We start from the raw sequence: 20,287 nt of genomic DNA on the forward strand, positions 1-20,287 counted from the left end.
TCACGACTTTTTCGAGTGTTGAAGCTTGAAACAGAGCAACTCTTTGCTTTATGAATCATAGATGACCTGGCGATGAGTCCTCTGCAGAACCTCCGGAGTCAGAAAGCTGATGTTATTTTTCCACGGTACACTAACATATAAATCAAATTTGTATTTCTGGAGGAGAGATATGCTGATGTTTTAGGGAGAAGGTGAATCACTGGAGCATACCAAATCATTTGTGAGCTCAGTGCAGAAGTTAGAACATGATACAAAGCCTTTTTTTTTTTCCCTCCATCAAACTATTCTCAAAATCCAAGGACACTTTGAATGGACAGCCCACATAATGGTTTCTTTCTTGAACCTGAAAAACATGCAGTTATATATACAAGACTAGCTGATCGCCATGGAGATTGCAGTCTCACTCTAATAAGTGCACTTTAGTGCTACAGCTGAAAACCATGTTGTGATGAATAATGTATAAGCAGCCATAGTAGCTGATAATGTACTAGTAGATGGTTGGTTTCTAAATAGGTGCTATCAGCAGCACATAATGGAACATTGATATACTTTTAGAAATACTAATGGGGTGCAAAAGTCTGAGAGAGCTCGTGGATATATTAGCTAGTTTGCGTTTTTCGAAATTATATTGTAAAATTTTCCATTAACAATAACAGTGAGCTTAATAAAGTGAGCAGAAACACGAATCCACGTATTTTAGTGCATCTTTGGTTTTGATCAGAGCATATACTTGAGATTCGCATTGTGCAAAATTTGCAGATTTTCTTTTTTGTTTTCAGGACATAAGAAGGAGACAAAAACACTGCCCCTAGAGGGCACCAGAGACAAACAGATGAAGTTAGTTGATTAACCAGTGGAAAGGAATTGATTATGGTTATGCACATCATGCTGCTTTTGTTGCAGCAGCAATTAACTAAAAGTAAATTATTATTCCAATTCATACACATTACAGGACATTACACCCATTTTCAACCCTGCTCCTTTGTCTTGCATGGCCTCTTATTTTAGCTGTTGTTTTTAGCATTCTTTGCTTGATGTAGCAGTTTACCTAAACAACAGCCTGAGCCCTCCTTTGTCAGAGTTCTTAGTCAGAGTGTCTTATCCTTCCTGGTGTGTTCCTTTTGTGATTGGTCTGGTCTGGATGCCACTTTAGATTGCTGACTCTTTTACTACATGCTAAATGTAGTTTGGTGCTGTCATGCTCAAATAAGCAAGGCTTTCCCTGAAAAAACAATGTTCCTTGAGAGACAGCATATGTTGCTCCAAAACCTATTCAAATTGTTTATTATTATTGTTTAATGGACCTTTCACAAATGAGCAAGTTATCCATGCTGTTTGCAGCACCGCACATGATCACAGATGTAACCTTAGAACTGTGCACTGAAAACAAGGCTCTCTTCTTTAGCTCTGATGTCACAGCACCCAGCTTTTAAAAAAAATATGTTGCTGGTACTGAATTAAATTAAGCATATATTTTTTTTCAAATACTTTTAAATATGCTGTCAATAAAAACAGAATACAATGATTTGCAAATCTCATAAACCCACATTTTATTCACAATATAATAGAAAACATATAAATGTTTAAACTATAAAGACATTTGACATTTTTGTGAAAATTTGAGCTCATTTAGAGTTTAATAGCAGCAACATCTCTCAAAAAGTTGTGATCAGTGCAACAAAAAGGCTGGAAAAGTAAGTGACATTAAAACGAAACAGTTTGAGGAACATTTTTCAACTAATGAGATTAACTGGCAGCAGGTCAGTAACATGATTGGATATAAAAAGAATATCTTAGAGAGGCAGTTTCTCAGAGCTGAAGATGGGCGGAGGTTCACCAATCTGCAACAAGCTCTGACATGCAAAGAAGAAGCCATATGTGAACATCACTGGGACACACTGCCGTCTTTGTAACATAAAATACGGAAACAAGACCAAGGGCTGTCGGACAAGAATGGAACAACATTCCTCTCCCAAAAGACTGCCATGAAATTCAAAGTGGAGCTAATATTGTTCTTATAATTGTACATTTGATATGTGTTCTATGTTCCACTGTGAATAAAATATGTGTTTATTCTGTATTTATTTACATTTTACAGAGTCTGGTAACTTTTGGGAATTAGGCTTGTGTGCCAAATTCTTAGTTTTAATAAACTTTATGGTTAAATTATATTTAAATTCTTTGCATTATTACACTATACATTTTTTAAAAATCCAGCTTTTTGTTTGATGAAATAGGATGTCATGTTAATATCCCTGAGACTTACTATAGCTATAACCACCATAATCTAAGTCTTCCTTTCAGTGTAGTAATTTACATTATACACACTCACAGTAATGGAGGTGTCCCCAGGAGGTATAAGACTGTGTTAATAGATTGTCTCCAGAAGTAACACATGTGCACACACACTTGAAGTCTGATTGCCTTTCTTGCATGACGTCATCATTGGCCGTCCTCTCTCCTCCCCCTCTGTTTTCCCAGCCCTCGCCTGCATGTCCCCCCTGTCCTGACCTCATCACGCCTTTGTTGGGGAACAAAGAATGTTCAGGCATCTGTTTTGAGGAGAAATAAAGACAGAGAGGAGGAGGGCTGAAAGAGGTATATGAAATGAGCTTGACTGACTGGATCAGTGAAAGTGAACAGGGCGGCTGCAGCAAGCAATAGTACATTCCTACACACAGGGCTGGGTAGTACACACTTATTTCAGAGATATATATTATTTTTAAACCCCAAATCATACGTCATATCGCTTGATGACATTTTAATTCCTGTGCACTTTGCCCTTCAGTTGTCTTCAGGAGTGTTTTTGTTGTTACAAGGTTGAGCTGGTATTTCCTGTATATCCTGCTCAGTCAACCACAAGACCCGCTGCTCTCTCGCCAGCAGCTTCTCCCTTTAGTTAGATAATCATTTTGCACTCACTGTATGTTCATACAGACACCCTCAGATTACACTGTGCATTTGTCTGAGTCCAAGCCAGAGTGAATACAGAGCAGATTGAGGTCTTAATGCACAAGGATGGGAGTTCAGACAAGAACCCATTAGTGGTAATAAATAAGTAAAGAGCAGAAATGCATGGAAGAAGCTGGTGGGAAGGAAGTGTAGTTCTTTGTACACTCCCCCATGGGAGAGCATGTTCACTCAAAAAGTGTTGCAGCGCTGACTTTCTGTGAAAAGATCCGTGCCTGGCTTAGATTATTTGTTCTTATCTCACAGTACAAAATTGTACATCGGTCTAGCTGTGTGTTTGCACCACTCGCAAATTACACACAGTTCTAGTTGTTTTAAGCTTGTGAATGTTTGTGGCAGAGAAAAAGAGAGATTCCTCAGCATGTGCTGTGATCACCTGCTTCAGTTACGACAGATGATTTTCCATCAGGCAGTGAAAGAGTTAAGTCTGACTCTGCATGCACCGAGCAGGCCTCCCTCCCTCCCCTTCTCTCCATCCATCCATTTTTACTGTGTGTGTTCGCGTGTTTATAGGGGGCTGTGCCATCTGCAGGCTCAGTGCCTGGATTTGTGATAAGCACACACAACTTAGTTTGATAACAAACTAAACAGCAGCTTCCGCCTCCGCGCCGTAGTTTGGGATTCTTACACGGTCCGTGCGCTTCTCGCTGACTGCTTTGGGCTTTAAATATCTTTCTCCACTAGTTCTTCTCTGTGCGACAGCTACGGGATATGCCGAGAGGCGGAGGCGTTTCTTATTCTACCCAAAGCTTCCCCAAGTTGGGACCCCACTGACGCGCTATGACATGAAGGTAAGAGGGAAAGTGGACACGGTGGAGACGATCTTTATGTTTTTCGTGGTTTCTTTTCGTTTTATCGGGGTTTTAACTTTTAAACTCGGAAACAAGGCTGAGTCACGGTCACATACTTCACCTACCCGATCATCGCATTTGACGCAATAATGGCCCCGGTCTTCCTAGTTTGGGACAGAAAGAGCATGCCAGGAAAAGAGCCGCGCTTTCCCCCAGCGGGTCAGTGATTTTTCTCACGGCTGTAGCCCGCAGTGAAGAATACCTGGGCGGGTATGTAGGCCCGATCTGGGAGCAGTTTTATTTGGGGCGGGGGGTTGCGTCCTATAAGTGCAGATAGATCGCGTTCTTTTAATTTAAGCAGGACTTTTTTTCTTTCTTTCTTTTTTTTTTTTTAATTGTTTAAATCCTCCAAATTTGAAAATGGTCAAGTCAAGGTCAGAAATGGAAAATCAGTTGTGTTTTTGTGCGTGTTAATGTTTTGGGCCTGCTTCTCTTCCTGGCTGTACTTTGAACTTTGTGATAATTAACGAAATCGAGGTGCCAAAATTTGACTTAAAAAGAATTTATCGTCTTCATTTTGCCACATTAACAGAGGCAGAAATCTGTCCAGAGAGACTTTAACTGACTTCTGTTAAACATTTCTCCTCTGCTAGCCCTCATAAAACCACCTTTTCCTTTAAACTGACTTCCACTGACAGAAAGTTATAGGAAGAACGCATTTTCTCTTATTTTCTGGGCACAGCTATGTAGTTTCAAGAAGGGCCTAAGCAGTGAACCGGGCCTGCATTGATCACTGAACCTGCTGTTCTTTGAACCAGAAATAGACTCACTCACTCCCTCTTATCCTGGTACAGTCAAAGGTACAGCTAAATCTTTTGAGAGACAAAAGTAGCAGTGTGCTCATATTTCGTGTAACACAATAGATTTTCAAGCGTAATTTTTGCTGTTTTACTTTTTTTTTTTTTATTGTAAGTCCTACTGATGTGATTGGGCTGTCACTCATCTTTGTACTCCTTTATGTGGGGGAGAGGAAGCTTATCAGTTAGCTTATGATTCCCCTGACTATGTAAGACAAAGCAATCCAAAGTTCAGGACAAAGTGACATGTACTGTAAGGCATAATTTTCTGTAACTGCTGCAGAAAAACATTTTGGTGATTCAGGCAGATAGACATATGCTTACATGTACAGGACACTGGGTGTTTCGTTAGTTATGGGAGGCCCACCACCGCTGTCATGATGATGTAACCTGGTCAGACCAGCAGGGGAGGTGGAGCCCCTCCCTTTTCTCATAATGCCCAACACCTGCAGATTAAACAGTAGTCCCAGATACAGTGAGTTTGGTATGACACAAAACTGTGCTTTTATTAGCAGCAAAAGTGACGAATGAAATAAGATATAGCAAATATTTGTCAAGCTGGTGGCTGCCCGCTTAGGAACAGTGCACTGCATGCCTTAAGCCATCGCCCATGTCTTCAAGTAAATTCGGGGAAAACCAAGATCAGGTGTTTTTTTTTTTTTTTTCACTTTGCTCAGAGGCGTGGAGTTATTTCTCTCCTTCCAAACACTAATAATGGGTGGGAAAACATGAGAGCTAGGCGAGTTCACTAATGCTGCTGATAATTGCAGACAGAAGATGATGTATAAGGAGTTATAAAGCTGACAAGTTATGTGAAATTCTTATTTTACATATGCATATGCTTAAATCATGTTTTTATTCTTCCAGAAGGAGCACACTTGTGGACACAGCTGAAGTCACCTTTGGGCCTTCCCTTTAACCGCATTTTTCCATTAAGCTGAACAAGCCGTTTTCCTTTGAAGCAACACAGTGGGCTGGCCTGCTGCTGCTAGATTTTCTTCCTCTACCTGTTAAACACCGCTGCCATCATGCAGACATCATCGATCCGCCGCCAAATGAAAAACATGGTCAACAACTACACCGAGGCCGAGATAAAGGTTAGAGAGGCCACCTCCAACGACCCCTGGGGACCCTCCAGCTCGCTCATGGCTGAAATTGCAGATCTGACCTTCAATGTTGTGGCTTTCGCAGAGGTTATGGGTATGGTCTGGAAGAGGCTCAATGATCATGGCAAAAACTGGAGGCATGTTTACAAGGCGCTCACGCTACTGGACTATTTAATCAAAACAGGGTCTGAGCGCGTAGCCAGGGATTGCCGGGACAACATATACAGCATTCAGACACTGAGAGACTTCCAGTACTTAGATCGAGATGGACGTGACCAGGGCCTCAATGTGAGGGAAAAGGCTAAACAGTTGGTGGCTCTGTTGAGGGATGAAGAAAAGCTAAAGAAGGAGCGAACCCAGGCACTGAAGACCAAAACACGCATGACAGGGGTCACAAGTAGCTTAGGTTCGAGTCCCTTACCTCCTCCTTACCCAGGATACCCGAGTGATGAGGGCGTCAGGTGCAGAAGCTCTCCTTCCTCCTTCCACTGTGAGTAGCAGGGGCTGTTGTGTAACTACAGACTATATATTACATTACTCAAAGCACACAGTGTTGAGTACTTGAATATTTCCTTTTGCACGGGAGCTGTCATTTTTCTGAATCACTCACATGGCAAGTCACAAGTTAAAATGGTCATGAGTTCATCTGATAAGTTCCCTGAACTCTTATGTGATGAAGTAAATCAAAACCTGTTTTCAAGGTAGTTTCGAAAACACTATTAGTTTTAATACTCACGCTCCACCTTTCCGAGCCTTGACATGCATAAACTGACTGCGATTTCGTTTCAGTTTTGCTCTCTTCACACTGTTGGGCATCTGCATTCCTTTGATTGTCTGGCAGCTAAACTGGATTTATGATAGAGAAGAGGCCCAATGTGTGCTTATTTCACTCCAACACAGGTTTACAGCATGTTTGCTTGAGGTGATACTCTGTCATCTGCCACTTAAGTGTTTAGGTCATTAGATGGGTTGATGATATAAGACTGAAATTTTCAGTGTGCGACTGAGGAGAGATGGTATCACTGACTTCATCAGCTACAAGTGACAACTCTAACTGGAAAGCTAAATGCATCATTTATAAATGTGGTGCTACTGGTCTGTACTATACTTTGGCAAATGTGTGGTCTTTGTGGGGAATGTTGTTTAAAAAGGCCGTTAGTAACTTTTGCCCTTGTGGTGTCTCAAGGGCAGATGTTTATCTTTTTATGTCTGTGGCTTGCTTCATGAGGGAAAAGTAAATACAGTATACCCGCAAGACGGTATATGACTGTATTTTCTTTCTTTCTTTTTTTTGTTCAACAGATTTTCCACCTAATACAAATTACTAGCATACTTTTCTGAGCAAGAATGAGTGCCAGCGGAAGCACATGGCCAGTGTCCAATTCCTAGCTCTGGTTCTGTGGTTCAGAGATACTATAAAAATAGCATGGTTTATTTGAAGGAGGCTTTCCTATCCATTCCAGAAATCATAGCAAGGAATTGGATAAAGAAACCCCAGATGATTTAGAAAGCCCCACCAGTCCTCTGTTGTTGTTTCTCTCTAGCTGATTTTAATTATAAAAAGGGGGGATATTTTGGTGATTTCCAGAAGATTCCATGATAATGATAATGATTAGTACCGTGGGAGGGGGTCACCAGGTTGTCAGCAGCTAATTGCTAGAAAGTATTCCAGCTCAGACGGGGGATATTGAGGGGCAGTGCGGTGGAAAAGATTGGTTTCCGAGACCTGACTTTTCCAGCGTGTGGCCTGCTTCCCTCTTTTAGCCCTGTGACCCACAGCCTGGCACCCAGACTGGTAAGCTGCCAGCTCCCCCCGACCCCCTTCCCTATTCCCTCTCTCAAATCTGGACCTGAATCCTCCAACTGGCCCAGAGGATTCGGGGTAATAAGGTGGGCCCCACTCCAATCCATCCATTCCTCTCCCCCACCACCAGCCGAACTCTCCACACAGCCACACCATTGTTCTCAGTGCAGGCAGACTGTGGCAAGCAATGTGATCAAAGGCACTTAACAACAGGCAATGGAAAATTAACATGCAAAAACAGTGCCAGCTCGTTTCTGACCTTAAAAATCACCCTAAAGTGTTTCTTTCTTGGCTTTGCATCCCCTTCCTCCCTCCATCTGTTGATGTTTCTCTCATCCTATGGCTCCCCATTCCTCCCTAAAACCCACTCCCCTCTGCTCTTTCTCTCCTCAACTAGCTCCAGACCTGGAACAAGCACGGCCAGCAACCAGTGGCGAAGAGGAGCTACAGCTGCAGCTGGCCCTGGCTATGAGCCGAGAAGAAAGTGAAAAGGTACAAAAACACACAACACACTCGCTCTTTCAGTGAGCACAAACCTTTCACGCTTACAGGCACATGCGCCAGACAGAAAGAGGCTTCTTCGCTTTGTTGTTGACATTTTATGCTGTAGTAAAACATTAAACAGCTGCCCCAGTGGTGAAGCGTTGCTCCTGACTGTGTATTTTCCAGAACTGTTGTCAGAAAATGATATCATCAGCTCAACCTCTAATGTAGCCAACAATGACCGAGCAGAGTGAGGAAGCTGGGAGCGAAAGAGTGAGAAGCCAGACAGAATGTGTGCATTGATCCACTCTCAAGCTTCCACAGCCCGCCCCGGTCTCCATGCCAAGGGCAGCTTTGCCCTCGGAGACTTCCTGCTTCAGCTCCTGTAGGAATATATTAGAGTGCATATCAGTTTCCACTTCAGCAATCAGACAAATCGGCTGTGATTTTTGATAAGAAATCCAAGGCATTTGATCTGTTTCTCTTCTTTCCAGCATAGCCTATCATTACAGCAAAATCAAGCATGCTTTTTTACCATTTTTTTTGATTTGCCTTCCTCCAATTCCCTCATGTGTAACTCTAGCCACCTCCTCGAGTGGATATCGATGAGCAGACCCAGCTCCAGATCGCTATGAGCCTCAGCAAAGAGGAGGCCCACCAGGTACATGTATACTGGGAGGGATGCAGCTACCTTTGCATTTTTTCTTTGTCCCTTGGTTTAAACATTTAACCCAGTATCACATTCCAGTGTTTTTCCTTCACAGAAGCAACTGCATGCCTACTCACTTTCTCTCCTTCCTACAACTGAACTATCCCCCCTTCACTCACTCACTTTTGAACAGCAAAGAAATATGCAACTTTCTCTAAAAATTAACCAATTGTGGTTTCATCCTTTGTTTTTTCTTATACTAACCATAAGTTGTTTCCTCTGAGTACACTTGTATGAGACACACATCTCAGGCTCTGACCTGGTGCTGCTGACCTTCTGGTGTGGTGCCAGGGAAGGGCAAAGGACTGGCTCCTTCACATTGATTGGGAAACCTGTTAAATTTGCTTGTGAAGTACTGTGAGGATGCCCAACTTTATTTCTGGTAAAATGGAAGCTGACTGTAAATCCCTCCTTGGTTTACACTTTCACAGCCAGTCCAACGCGCTCCTGCTGCTGCCCTGGATATGGACGAGGAAACTCAGCTCCAGTTGGCCCTGAGCTTGAGCAAGGAGGAGCACCAGCAGGTAGAGTGTCCTGGGGAGTGGGTGAGAGGACTTGAACCATTTCCTAAGCACTTTTGAAATAGACAGTAAGAACTGTCGTGACATTTTTCACAAGTTATTTATAAAAAATGAAGGTGCAGGTGACCACACTTGTCACTTCAGTTTGAATTACAGTGCTGTGCAAAATCCAGCAAAGAAAAACACACAGTGGAACACTATTGGTCATGAATTAACCTCCACAGAGCCCACACCTCACCATTATTGTAACAGTGTGAGATCATCTTGACAGAGAACAGAAGTAAAGACAGCCAACATCCAAAGAAGAAAGAAAGCTGCTATATATGCTGTATTTCAAGCCATCTTATTCCACATCTTAAATAAATAAATCATAAATGAATACATTACTATTTTGCCTATTTCTTTATATCCCAGTGATATATATATATATAAGGAAATTAAATGTGGGTCAAAACTTTTGCACAATACTTTATTTATAATGTAAATTCAGACTTGCTTCCTGAATAGCTCAGGAGAATATTACCTGTTTAATTTCAGTCCTCTGTTACAACATAAGCCATTATATGATCAGTGCCACTTGTCCTAAATCATCCTTTCTCTCTGTATTTTTTTTTTTAATTATATTTTCCCCCATACAACCTTTACAGTACCTTATTGCCACACTTTCTGCTTCCTTTTCTTTGCCTTGTTTGAAAAAGTTGTATAACGTTCACTTTGTTGTATTATCTCGGCAACCTTTGGACCCCCGCTTCCTGTCTCACTCTCTTTGTCTCTTTCCTCCCCCTTTTTTACCCTCTCTGTCTACACTCCTATATAGTAACACAATAGAACTGCTCTGTTAGAGATCACAGGGATGCTCTGCTTTCTGTCCTCTCTTTGGCCAGGGAATTTTCTGGTTTCTGCCAACTGTGTACATATGTTGCATAGGAAAAATGCAAGCCATCTATTTTTCCTGTGCACCGTCACTGAATGAGAAATATAGTGTGATGTGACAATATGTGACCCGTAAAGGCTTACGTGTGTCTTTTATCTGTTGAAAGGAGCAGCTCAGCCGCCAAGGAGATGAGTCCCTGCTCCAGAAAGCTCTGGACGAGAGCAAACGTGAAATGGAGAAAAAAGGCGGGGTATGAAAGCTTGAAACATAAGCAGTAGTATATGACTATGAAAACATTCAATAATACTGTCAAAATATATGTTGAAATATAAACTTTTTCTGGTTTTGTTTTTTTCTTTGATGAATTTGGTCAGACGGCCTTTATGGACCTGGTAGATGTTTTCGCAGTACCCACAGATCTGCCTCCCAGTGACCATCGGTGGAATAATGCCTCACACCAGGCAGCTGCTGGGGCTGGAGGTACAGACCATTGGGACTCTTTCGGTGAGCCTTGAGTTGGCTTGGTCATGGTATATTATTTTAGATGGAATCGTATGAAGATGAAGAATCTTTTTTTTTTTTTTTTTTTTACATGAAACTCTCTGCTTTTTGTACCTACAAAATAATTTGAACTGCTCACCGGCTAACACTCTTTTATTTGTGTGTTAATTAAGAAGGCAGCCGCGTTCCAAGAGCTGATTCTCCATGGATGGTACCTCCACCTTCAAATAGCCCTCCCCCACCGTGGGAACCTCCAGCCAACCCCTGGGATCCACCACAGGACAACGTCTCCAGCCTCAGTCCTGTATGGTCTTTGCCTGCAAATACAGGTGAGTGTTTTCACTTACAAGTAGGGTAACTAAAATAAAGACGTCACCTGGATATCTTAAAAACTACCTATGTTCCACAGAAAGTTAAATAGCATTTCTGTCATGTTTTTATCCTCGTCAGGAGCTGATCTGTTCACAGCGCCTTTAGGAAGATCAGCACCTACAGAACCTGCTCCCCGAACTCTAAGTCCCTCAGGTAAACAATACACTATCTGCTATTCTTGTTCTACTTTTTGTACGTTGGTTCCACTTGCAGTCTTACTTGTCTTTCTACTTTTCTGCTGACAGATGCTGATCTGTTTGATGACGCTATGGATGGTGGTCAGGTGAACGGGGCTAGTGGGCGAGAGGACAGCCCTGAGCTTTTTGACCTTTCTCGTCTTCGAGAAAGCCTGAATGACCCCAGCTCTCGAACATGCCGGACACCCGAGTCCTTCCTGGACCCTTCGGCAGCTTCCTTGGTGAACTTGGACAGCTTGATCCCAGGAAACCCATCAGCCAAGAACAAGAACCCGTTTTTATCAGGTATGTTTTGTATTATTGACTGCAGGTGCAGTCATTGCACTTTGTTATTGGACATACAGAGTAGTTAAAACATTGTATTCAAATCAGCCAGGTGCTGGTTGTGCATAAGATGAGCACAACCACCACCTGGCAGTGTTAATCATTTACCAGTGTGTGCCATGTACTGGTAAATGCAGGCGAGTGATAATCCGCTGCCATGTAACGACTGCAGTAAAACCCCCACGTGCAGAGTGCTAGATATTTCCATTTTTCCATTTATCCTTGCTGGTATCTGTTTTTTGTGATCTCCAGTTGGTTTGTGAATGAGAATTAAAGTTTTTTTTTTTTTGTTCCTGCCTTTTAAATCTCAGATGAGTTTTGGGAACAGTGTGTGCTTGAAACTGTAGCGTCATGAGAGACATAAAGAGGTCATTGACTCATCAGGTTCAAGGCTCAGTTTTAGAAAAAATAAACTTTGAATAGGTGTTAAAAGTAGACTTTTTCTCTTTATTTCTTTTCACATAGGCCTGAATGCTCCTTCACCCAGCAATCCATTCCAAGCAGATCAGCCGAAACTAAGTCTAAATCAAATGGGCACCGGCTCCGCCTTGACGGCTCCCCACGCCACTTCTCTTCCATACAGTGCCTCCTTGCCGCTGCCTACAAGTCATCCGGGTGCCAGCATCCCGTCGTCACATACTCACCCCACCCATCCTGGACTGGACTTGCCAGTGAGGCTCCCTGAGCCCTTGTTGCCTTTCTCTTCAGCAAGTGCTCAGGGATCACAGGCCGCACAGAGCAGTCAAAACCCCTTCTTATGAGGACAAACTAAACCGGAAAAAATATTTTAGAAAAATGGAAATTCACTAAATTGTCCTCTTGAAATATTGCTCTAACTGCACACCAAACTACAGCCCAATGGACTTGTATGAAAAACCTATTCTTAGTTGTTTTTATATTCTTGTAATGCACAATAACCTTTAGGTAGACGCAAGCTGAATCTGCTCTTCACTGCAGCAACATATCCTGCTCCTCTTTTAATGAACAGACTACAACAGAGATAACACTTTTTTTTTTTTTTTTTAAATCTAACTACCAAGTGTCAAGTACAATTTCAAGGTCATACCCTACAACGTAGAAACAAAAGGTCTGATAATATTTTGCTGTCAACAAACTAAGCTGTAAGTAGAGGGAAGATGCATTACAGGTTTAGGTGGTCACTGCTGATTACACATTCTCGGTATGTGCACATCTACCTGTTCGCTGCTTGAAGTACTGCATCATACTGGTATATGGCTGGAACAGAGCTGGTGGGGAAAAATCAGTGTATACCAGTCTGCTATTATGAAATTCAAGTGGCGAATGAAGTAATAGTTTGGGAGGACTGTGAGCAAATAATTCATATGAAGTAACCTTAAAAAATGTATGAATATGAGTTTATTCATTGCTTGCAAACCACTGACTTCACCAAATATAGGAGTGTATTTACAACACTGCTCAGTTCTTCACATGGGTTTATTCACTTGCATTTACTCATTTCCCTTGGTATCAATACATGCCACATGAAATCATGACGACTCAGGAACACACTCAGTATCACTGTCTCATAAGCAGTTTGCGCCCCCTGCTGGTGGTGAAGTCACCAATATAAGATAACCTTTATTAGTCCCACACGTGGGAAATTTGTTTTGTCACAGCAGGAAGTGGACAGTGCAAAAGTTATGACGCAAAAATTAGAATACAATAAGAATAAATACAGTACACAGCTGTACAGAATAGAATAAAATAATATACTATATACAGTAGAATAAAATAGAATAAAAATATACAATAAGATAAAAATAGAATACGAATGCCATATACAACTGAGTAAAAATACAACGATGCCAGAAAAGATTATTGCACTTAGTGTTATTGCATATGTATGGATGTGTGTGCTTGATCAGTTAAAGTCTTTATTATGGAGTCTGACAGCAGTGGGGAGGAAAGACCTGCGAAATCTCTCCGTCCCACACCGTGGGTGCCGCAGTCTCCCACTGAAGGAGCTGCTCAGTGCTGTCACAGTCTGCTGCATGGGGTGGGAGATGTTGTCCATATTACCTCTTACATTGCATCACTACCAGAATAAACAGAAAAAAGTGACAATAAGCCAAAAAAGAAACACAAAAAACTGCTCCTCTCAATTAAAACATAACATCCACATACACTGAAAACAAAGTTCATACACAAAATCCAAATTTCATTAAGAAAAAAAACATATACAAAGATAAATACTGAATGCCTTACATGAGAAAATATTCTGTAAAATCTTCATAAAGTTCTATAAGAGTTGTTACTCATTTTTTTTTATTTTTTATATTAAATCTGAAGTGAAAGAGCTTTTTTTAATTTCAGACAGAGTTCACGTGATTTACAGCCATGGAAAACAGCCATAACAGAAAACAGGAACTCTTATAAGTGACAGTATCAATCAGGAATACCTCAGATTCCCACTCTGCGTCGAATAACAAATGCATGAAAGTAAGACCTTTGCAAATGAGACAATCATTTGATCCTGTTATACTATCACTTCGTCCTCTTCACTCTGCCTAATGTACAGTTATGTCTTTGTGCTACCAAAGATAAACACTCTTACACGAGAAACACACCATGAAAACCTCAACAGAGTAGCATATAAGCTGATAAAGACCAAAAGGCAGAACATTTTTTGTATAAACAGTATCACTATTATAAGATACAAATACAGAAACTGGCACGCACGCACACACACACAGTCACTGGCCACTTTATTAAGTATACCTCACTAGTTCAGGGTTGGACCCATTTTTCCTTCAGAGCTGTTTTAATTCTATTTAACAAGGTGCTAGAAACATTCCTTGGATTTTGGTCCATACTGACTTGACAGTCTTATGTATTTGCTGCAGATCTGTCATATGCACAACCATGGTGTGAGTTTGCACCAGACTTTGAAGGTGCTCCACTGGATTGAGATCTGGTGACTCTTGTGGCCATTTGAGTACAGTGAACTGATTGTCAAGTTCATGACTGGAGCTTTGTGACATACTGCGTTATCCTGCTGGGTGCAGGGTACCAAGAAAATATCCGGCACACCATTACACCACTACCAGCCTGATCCTCTGATATAAGGCAGCGTGGATCTATACTTTCATTTTATTTATGCCAAATTGTAACAATACCATCCAAATTGCTGGGAGAAACTTACACTCACTGGACCAGGCAACATTTTTCAATTCTTTGATGTCTAACTTTGGTTAGCCTGTGCAAACTATAGCCTGTTTCCTGTTCTTAGCCCCTCTGGTCTCCTTTTCCTCTGATCATCTACAACAACAAGGCCAGAGAACCCAGAGAACTCGGTTCAGCAGATCATCTTTACCATGTTTCAATGCTTAAACTAATTCAGTTACTGCCATGTTATTAGCTGATTAGATATTTGCATGAAAGAGTAATTGTGTACCTAATGAAGTAATCAGTAAGCGTATGTCACTTGACTGTGACGGACTCCAGCCAGCTCATCACCTCTTTAAGTCCCTCTCCAGATCTGGCACTGACTTCCAGTGTTGTGATTGGCTGAGTCGCAGATGCAACAATGTCATCCATCCTGAACAGTGACTTTATCTCTATAAGGCTCATAGTGCAAGGCATGTCCCTGGGGGAAAATATAAAATTGGAAAAGAAAATCAAAAATTTCCTAGTGGTATTATTAGCTTTCCTTATTACATACAAATTGCATTAAACCTGCTAGAGATCCTGTACAATATGGTAAAACACTAATAGAGACTGATGTGTATTCTACGAGTGTCACCTCTTGTTGAAGAGAATAAGCACAGAAGCCTTGCTCAGAGGCTCAGCTGACAGTACTGACAGCAACTGGATACAGGAGGAGGATATCTGAGCAATGTTGGCCGAATCCACCATGAACTATGGAGAAACAAAAGAAATCTACTCAAGTACTTCAATTTAGTAAACCCATATTGAATATTACAAATATAAACAGCATGTATACAAAGATCATACAATGACAGAGGAGCAGTCTTTGAAGTAACTGGGCCATATAGGGCCCATGCAGCCTCCCAGCTCTCTCACAGTCACCTTCTTCTTCTTCACGGTTAGATCTGTCAGATTGGTTCCTACCTACAAAGAATGAAGACTGGAGATGGAGAACTTACACGGATAAGGTGTCAGAGACTTTGAACTGTCCATTAGTACTTACTGTGGGAAGAGTTGAAGGTGGTGTCCCCAATTCATCTAAACCATGTACGATAAACTGTAAATGAAATCTGATAGGAAAATCGACTGGAGACAGCATTGCTATCAGCTTTAAAGAAAAACATTTTGAAATGTTTACGCAATATTTTATGAGCTATGAAAGTAGAACTTGAATATTTGTTATGAGTAAGGTTGGTGATGTCACAGCTGAGAGACTACTGTTGACTTGTCACCTCACAAATGAAATCACGTCATCTGTTCAGATGACAGTTTATTAATAATCCACCAATTTGGGCTAAGTTTATATGCGATGGGCCCCATGCATGTAATCTAGGCAACTGGAGGATAGTGTTTAACTTGTGCTGTTGCAGATCACTTCCCTTTCAATCTCTGAAATAGCTATGTGAACGAGAACTGCCTCCAGATAAATACTGGAAAAACCAAAGGGCTGGTGGTGAACGTCCACAGGCACAAATATCCTTCTCCACTTACGAAATGGAGAATGTGGACTATATCAAAAAAAATGCTATTTACCAAAAAGGACAGAGCAGGCTGTATCTGGTAAGTATGCCAAGGACTTTTGAAGTGCAGGAGAAGCTCCTGAAGACTCTGTGGTTCCAACAGCTATCTGTAATGGTGCTGGTCTGTTGGGGCAGCAGTATCTCTACTGGGGTCAAAAAGAATTGAAACAGGTAGACCAAGAGTGCCAACGTGATGCCCTCTTGACATCTTGGAGGTAGTAAGTGACAGGTAGCATGGTAGCTAAACACATCCCACCCCATGCAGGACACTCTTACCGCACTGAGCAGCTTCTTCAGCGTCAGGCTGCTGGACCCACGGTGTGTAAAGGAGCAATATTGGTAAATAAGTGGTAAATGGCCTGTATTTATATAGCGCTTTACTAGTCCCTAAGGACCCCAAAGCGCTTTACATATCCAGTCATCCACCCATTCACGCACACATTCACACACTGGTGATGGCAGGCTACATAGTAGCCACAGCCACCCTGGGGCGCACTGACAGAGGCGAGGCTGCCGGACACTGGCGCCACCGGGCCCTCTGACCACCACCAGTAGGCAACGGGGGAAGTGTCTTGCCCAAGGACACAACGACCGAGACTGTCCAAGCCAGGGCTCGAACCGGCAACCTTCCGATTACAAGGCGAACTCCCAACTGGATATTGGAGGTCTTTTCATCCAGCAGAGCCGCAGCAGTAAAACACATGTATACTTACACATGCACACATTGGGGACTGATAAATCACAGTGTGCAACTGTTTTCAACACTCCATCTTCTATTAGCATCATCTGGGGCTCTGTTTTTTTGCTTCTAGGCATCTAAAGATGTTATTTTATTTTATCACTGCGACATATATGTACACACATTTAAATTATACTTCGTCTATCTTGTACATGTTTCCTATTGTTTTATATAATTATAATTATTACTGTTATTATCCACTTTCTGACCATTGACAATTTCACATTACAGTACAGCACTAATTTCTGCTGTAATGTGAATTTCCAAACTATTGGACTAATAAGGGCTACCAAAGCTTAAATATTGTAATAATAATCTCTCTTACAGATCTTATTATGAAAATGAATTTGTACACATACCGATGCAAAATAAAATAACACTGGGTATCGACATTTGGCAATTGGGAAAGGCGATATACAAACCCTGGTCGTCCATTACTTAGCAACTTAAGTACTACACAAGCTCATAGGCTAAATTAGTTAGCTAATTAAGCTATTTGGTAGTATTTCCTTTTACGTCAAAGAAATTCACATGGCCACAAAGGATATTTTGTAGACGTTTGAGCAACAACGTCTTTCCAACACCGGTCGCTCCGAGGAGTAAACACATTTCTTTGCTGGTCATGCCGGTTTTTCCGCAGTACCATAGTTAAACTCGTAGCGTATAGCTGTAGCCTCACTTGGCACCATGGCGACGTTCACGTGACCGGACAAACGTCGCAACTATTGGACAAAGTAGAAATCAATCAACCCAGACTTGTTTATGATTGGCTACTACTCAATCATTATTTACATAACGGAAGAAAAACAAGATCCTGCTTCGGGACAAAGTCCTGGTTGGCTGCCGCAACGGAAACTGTCAGAAAGACTTTCATACCCGCATTTGCGATGCGTAGGTGGTTTTAGTCCTGCTGTAACTGTCCTGGAACTGATGATAAATAATCATGGAAGCTAAGTTAAAGAGGGAGTTGGGGACAACCATGCTGAAATCAGCTGGTCATGCTGGAGGTGGATGCATCAGCGAGGGACAGAGTTATCATACTGACACTGGGAAAGTGTTTGTAAAGATAAATCACAAGAGTGAGGTATTTGTTATTGTTAGTTTTTCATTTTCTTTATCTGTTGTGTCATTCAGTTCATGATCGGCTTTCGGCGTGTGCTCAACTCGGGACTTAAATGAATGGGACATGATCCAGCAGCTGCACCACACTACTGTCCGTGGACTTTGTGTAGATGTTGTGGAGTGGAGAACAATGCAAAAATTCACATTTACTGAAGCTTGTGTTTACCAGACCGTGTTGTCCTGTCTTTAAATTATCCAGGCCAAACTGATGTTTGATGGAGAAATGGCCAGTCTGGAGGCTATTGTAAAGACAGAAACCGTGAAAGTCCCCAAGCCCATAAAGGTGATTGAGCTTGACACAGGAGGCTCTGTATTTGTGATGGAACATCTGGACATGAACAGTCTTAGCAAGTAAGAGAGCTCTTGACTACATTTTTTTCTTTAGTGCAGATTAAAGCAGAATTTGGGCAGATGAATTTAGTTTTAGAAACACTGAGCAAAATATTTTTTCAATGACATACTTGATTTTTAAACACAATGAGCAGGTACTCAAAACAGCTAGGAGAGAAGATGGCAGATCTGCATCTTCACAACAAGAAACAACTGGAAAAATTAAATAAAGAGCAACAGACAGTGGGTAATTCAGTTTAACTTCATCTTAGGATGCCACAATGTGGATAATACACACACACACACACACACACACACACACACACACACACACACACACACACACACACACCAATGAATAATAATGAACTGTGTCAAATTTAAGGTAAAAAGTTTGTGATTACTGTTTATTAATATTACGGCTATATATGCAGGAAAAGGAGCGGGGCAGTCAGATGTGGCTGCTGTTGAAAAATTTGGCTTCCATGTAACTACATGCTGTGGATATCTGCCACAGGTAAAGCCAATGTATATGTGTCTATATACTGTGTCTGCATTCTAGTGGAGGGTGTACAGTATTGATGTCTCTAAGTTGTGTTACAAATGTTTGGTCTCCAAATCTTCAAGATGTTAAAGTGAATTTCAGCAGCATCACAGTTTTTTCTCATTCTTACCTCTCCAGGACAATCAATGGCAGAGTGATTGGGTTCCATTCTACACCCAGCAGAGGCTACAGCACCAGCTTAACATGGTGGAGAAATCGTATGGAGACAGGGAGACCAGAGAACTATGGGCTGAGTTACAGGTGCAACCTCCCTTTGATCCTGTTTGAAATTAAACATATTTTGCACAAGACATTATGATTGTATCAGCATTGTAATGTGCATGTTGTGTCTCTTATTTCCAGCTGAAGATCCCTCAGTTCTTCAAAGATGTGGAGATAGTCCCTGCTCTCCTACATGGAGATTTATGGGGAGGAAACGTGGCAGAATGTGCAGACGGCCCAGTCATCTTCGATCCTGCTTCCTTCTACGGCCACTCTGAGTTTGAGTTGGGTATTGCCGGGATGTTTGGTGGCTTCAACAGTGCTTTTTACTCTGCATACCACAGCAAGATTCCCCAAGCACCAGGATTTGCAAAGAGGAACCAGCTTTACCAACTCTTCCACTACCTGAATCACTGGAACCACTTTGGTGGTGGTTACAAAGGTTCTTCCATAAGAGTTATGAAGACCCTGCTGAAATAAACACACTCACAGGCACTCTTAGAAAGCATTGCAGTCTTACATTGAAGTATTATGCGATTTTGCTTATTTGACCAAAAACAGTGTGTGAAGACACTAAACAACACATCTAACACTTTAATGTCTTCTGTACTGTGCAGAAAATACTGACCTAACATAGAAAAAACAGTTGCATCCTGCCAGCTCATCTGACACTTTCCTGCTTCCTAATATTTAAAACAGAATCTGCAAATAAATTCTGTATTTTGCACAAGGTGTTACAGTGAATTAAGTGTAGTTTGTTTATAGACATAAATTAAACAAAACTTGCAAATCAGAAGTCTGTACTGCACACCAATGACTGAACTTAAAAATTATTGTTTTTTATTTATTTATGTTAATATTGAGGAATCCTTTATAAGCAGGTAGAACAAACCAGAATCTGACTTTCACTATGGATGCAATGTTTTATATTTTATCTACATTATAGTAGAATGGCTACGAATGGAATAAAGGTTGGCATACTAACTACACCTACAAAATATCCCTGTATAACAGTGAGTCATTGCAAGCCCTTGTTGTGCATGGTATAACCATTATTAAATCCTAAGCGAATCCATTGTGTTTTTCCAGACCTGCTGAATTTGTTATTTATCTAGTGTGAAAACCTTTACACA

General features: G+C 41.4%; 3 protein-coding genes across 11 annotated transcripts; 2 read left to right on the plus strand and 1 right to left on the minus strand.

Moving 5' to 3' along the window:
* Positions 1 to 3,452: 3,452 nt before the first annotated feature.
* Positions 3,453 to 12,945, plus strand: epn3a (epsin 3a). 4 transcript variants are annotated; one of them, XM_026164761.1, is made up of 11 exons: positions 3,453 to 3,761; positions 5,486 to 6,214; positions 7,926 to 8,020; positions 8,595 to 8,672; positions 9,152 to 9,244; positions 10,282 to 10,365; positions 10,490 to 10,619; positions 10,790 to 10,945; positions 11,067 to 11,141; positions 11,234 to 11,470; positions 11,975 to 12,945. In XM_026164761.1, exons 2-11 carry the CDS (start codon positions 5,647 to 5,649, stop codon positions 12,268 to 12,270), a joined length of 1,812 nt encoding a protein of 603 aa, XP_026020546.1. In that variant the 5' UTR covers positions 3,453 to 3,761; positions 5,486 to 5,646; the 3' UTR covers positions 12,271 to 12,945. The 4 variants fall into 4 exon arrangements, with proteins under 4 accessions (XP_026020546.1, XP_026020548.1, XP_026020549.1 ...); XM_026164763.1 differs by having other exon boundaries at positions 10,490 to 10,595; XM_026164762.1 differs by lacking the exon at positions 3,453 to 3,761 and adding an exon at positions 3,981 to 4,031.
* Positions 12,946 to 13,081: 136 nt separating this feature from the next.
* Positions 13,082 to 17,618, minus strand: arl16 (ADP-ribosylation factor-like 16). Of its 6 annotated transcripts, XM_026164772.1 has the most exons (7): positions 17,485 to 17,618; positions 15,681 to 15,736; positions 15,485 to 15,601; positions 15,273 to 15,388; positions 14,987 to 15,116; positions 13,547 to 13,565; positions 13,082 to 13,098 (listed from the first exon to the last, which is right to left on the minus strand). In XM_026164772.1, exons 1-6 carry the CDS (start codon positions 17,558 to 17,560, stop codon positions 13,563 to 13,565), a joined length of 498 nt encoding a protein of 165 aa, XP_026020557.1. In that variant the 5' UTR covers positions 17,561 to 17,618; the 3' UTR covers positions 13,082 to 13,098; positions 13,547 to 13,562. The 6 variants fall into 6 exon arrangements, with proteins under 6 accessions (XP_026020557.1, XP_026020556.1, XP_026020555.1 ...); XM_026164771.1 differs by lacking the exon at positions 13,082 to 13,098 and having other exon boundaries at positions 13,493 to 13,565; XM_026164770.1 differs by lacking the exon at positions 13,082 to 13,098 and having other exon boundaries at positions 13,493 to 14,788.
* Positions 17,619 to 17,747: 129 nt separating this feature from the next.
* On the plus strand, positions 17,748 to 20,154 carry fn3krp (fructosamine 3 kinase related protein). The gene is made up of 6 exons (XM_026164766.1): positions 17,748 to 18,020; positions 18,258 to 18,409; positions 18,544 to 18,635; positions 18,823 to 18,905; positions 19,071 to 19,193; positions 19,296 to 20,154. The coding sequence occupies exons 1-6, from the start codon at positions 17,880 to 17,882 to the stop codon at positions 19,632 to 19,634; spliced, it is 930 nt and encodes a 309-aa protein (XP_026020551.1). The 5' UTR covers positions 17,748 to 17,879; the 3' UTR covers positions 19,635 to 20,154.
* Positions 20,155 to 20,287: the final 133 nt, after the last annotated feature.

Source organism: Astatotilapia calliptera, chromosome 4 (assembly GCF_900246225.1).
Source record: "Astatotilapia calliptera chromosome 4, fAstCal1.2, whole genome shotgun sequence".
Classification (NCBI taxonomy): domain Eukaryota; kingdom Metazoa; phylum Chordata; class Actinopteri; order Cichliformes; family Cichlidae; genus Astatotilapia; species Astatotilapia calliptera.

Bases quoted from the DNA above. Each gene is read 5' to 3' on its own strand.
- arl16 (XM_026164769.1), bottom strand. From the start codon at position 17,560: ATGACCAGCAAAGAAATGTGTTTACTCCTCGGAGCGACCGGTGTTGGA. The intron at 15,737-17,484 runs ATATCCTTTGTG...GATTTCATTTAC, and splicing joins GTTGCTCAAACGTCTACAAA to AGTTTATCGTACATGGTTTA. The intron at 15,117-15,272 runs GTGACACTCGTA...ATTTTCCCCCAG, and splicing joins CTTATTCTCTTCAACAAGAG to GGACATGCCTTGCACTATGA.
- fn3krp (XM_026164766.1), top strand. From the start codon at position 17,880: ATGGAAGCTAAGTTAAAGAGGGAGTTGGGGACAACCATGCTGAAATCA. The intron at 18,410-18,543 runs GTAAGAGAGCTC...CACAATGAGCAG, and splicing joins GACATGAACAGTCTTAGCAA to GTACTCAAAACAGCTAGGAG. The intron at 18,636-18,822 runs GTAATTCAGTTT...CTATATATGCAG, and splicing joins TAAAGAGCAACAGACAGTGG to GAAAAGGAGCGGGGCAGTCA.
- epn3a (XM_026164761.1), top strand. From the start codon at position 5,647: ATGCAGACATCATCGATCCGCCGCCAAATGAAAAACATGGTCAACAAC. The intron at 10,366-10,489 runs GTATGAAAGCTT...GAATTTGGTCAG, and splicing joins AAATGGAGAAAAAAGGCGGG to ACGGCCTTTATGGACCTGGT. The intron at 10,620-10,789 runs GTGAGCCTTGAG...GTGTTAATTAAG, and splicing joins AGACCATTGGGACTCTTTCG to AAGGCAGCCGCGTTCCAAGA.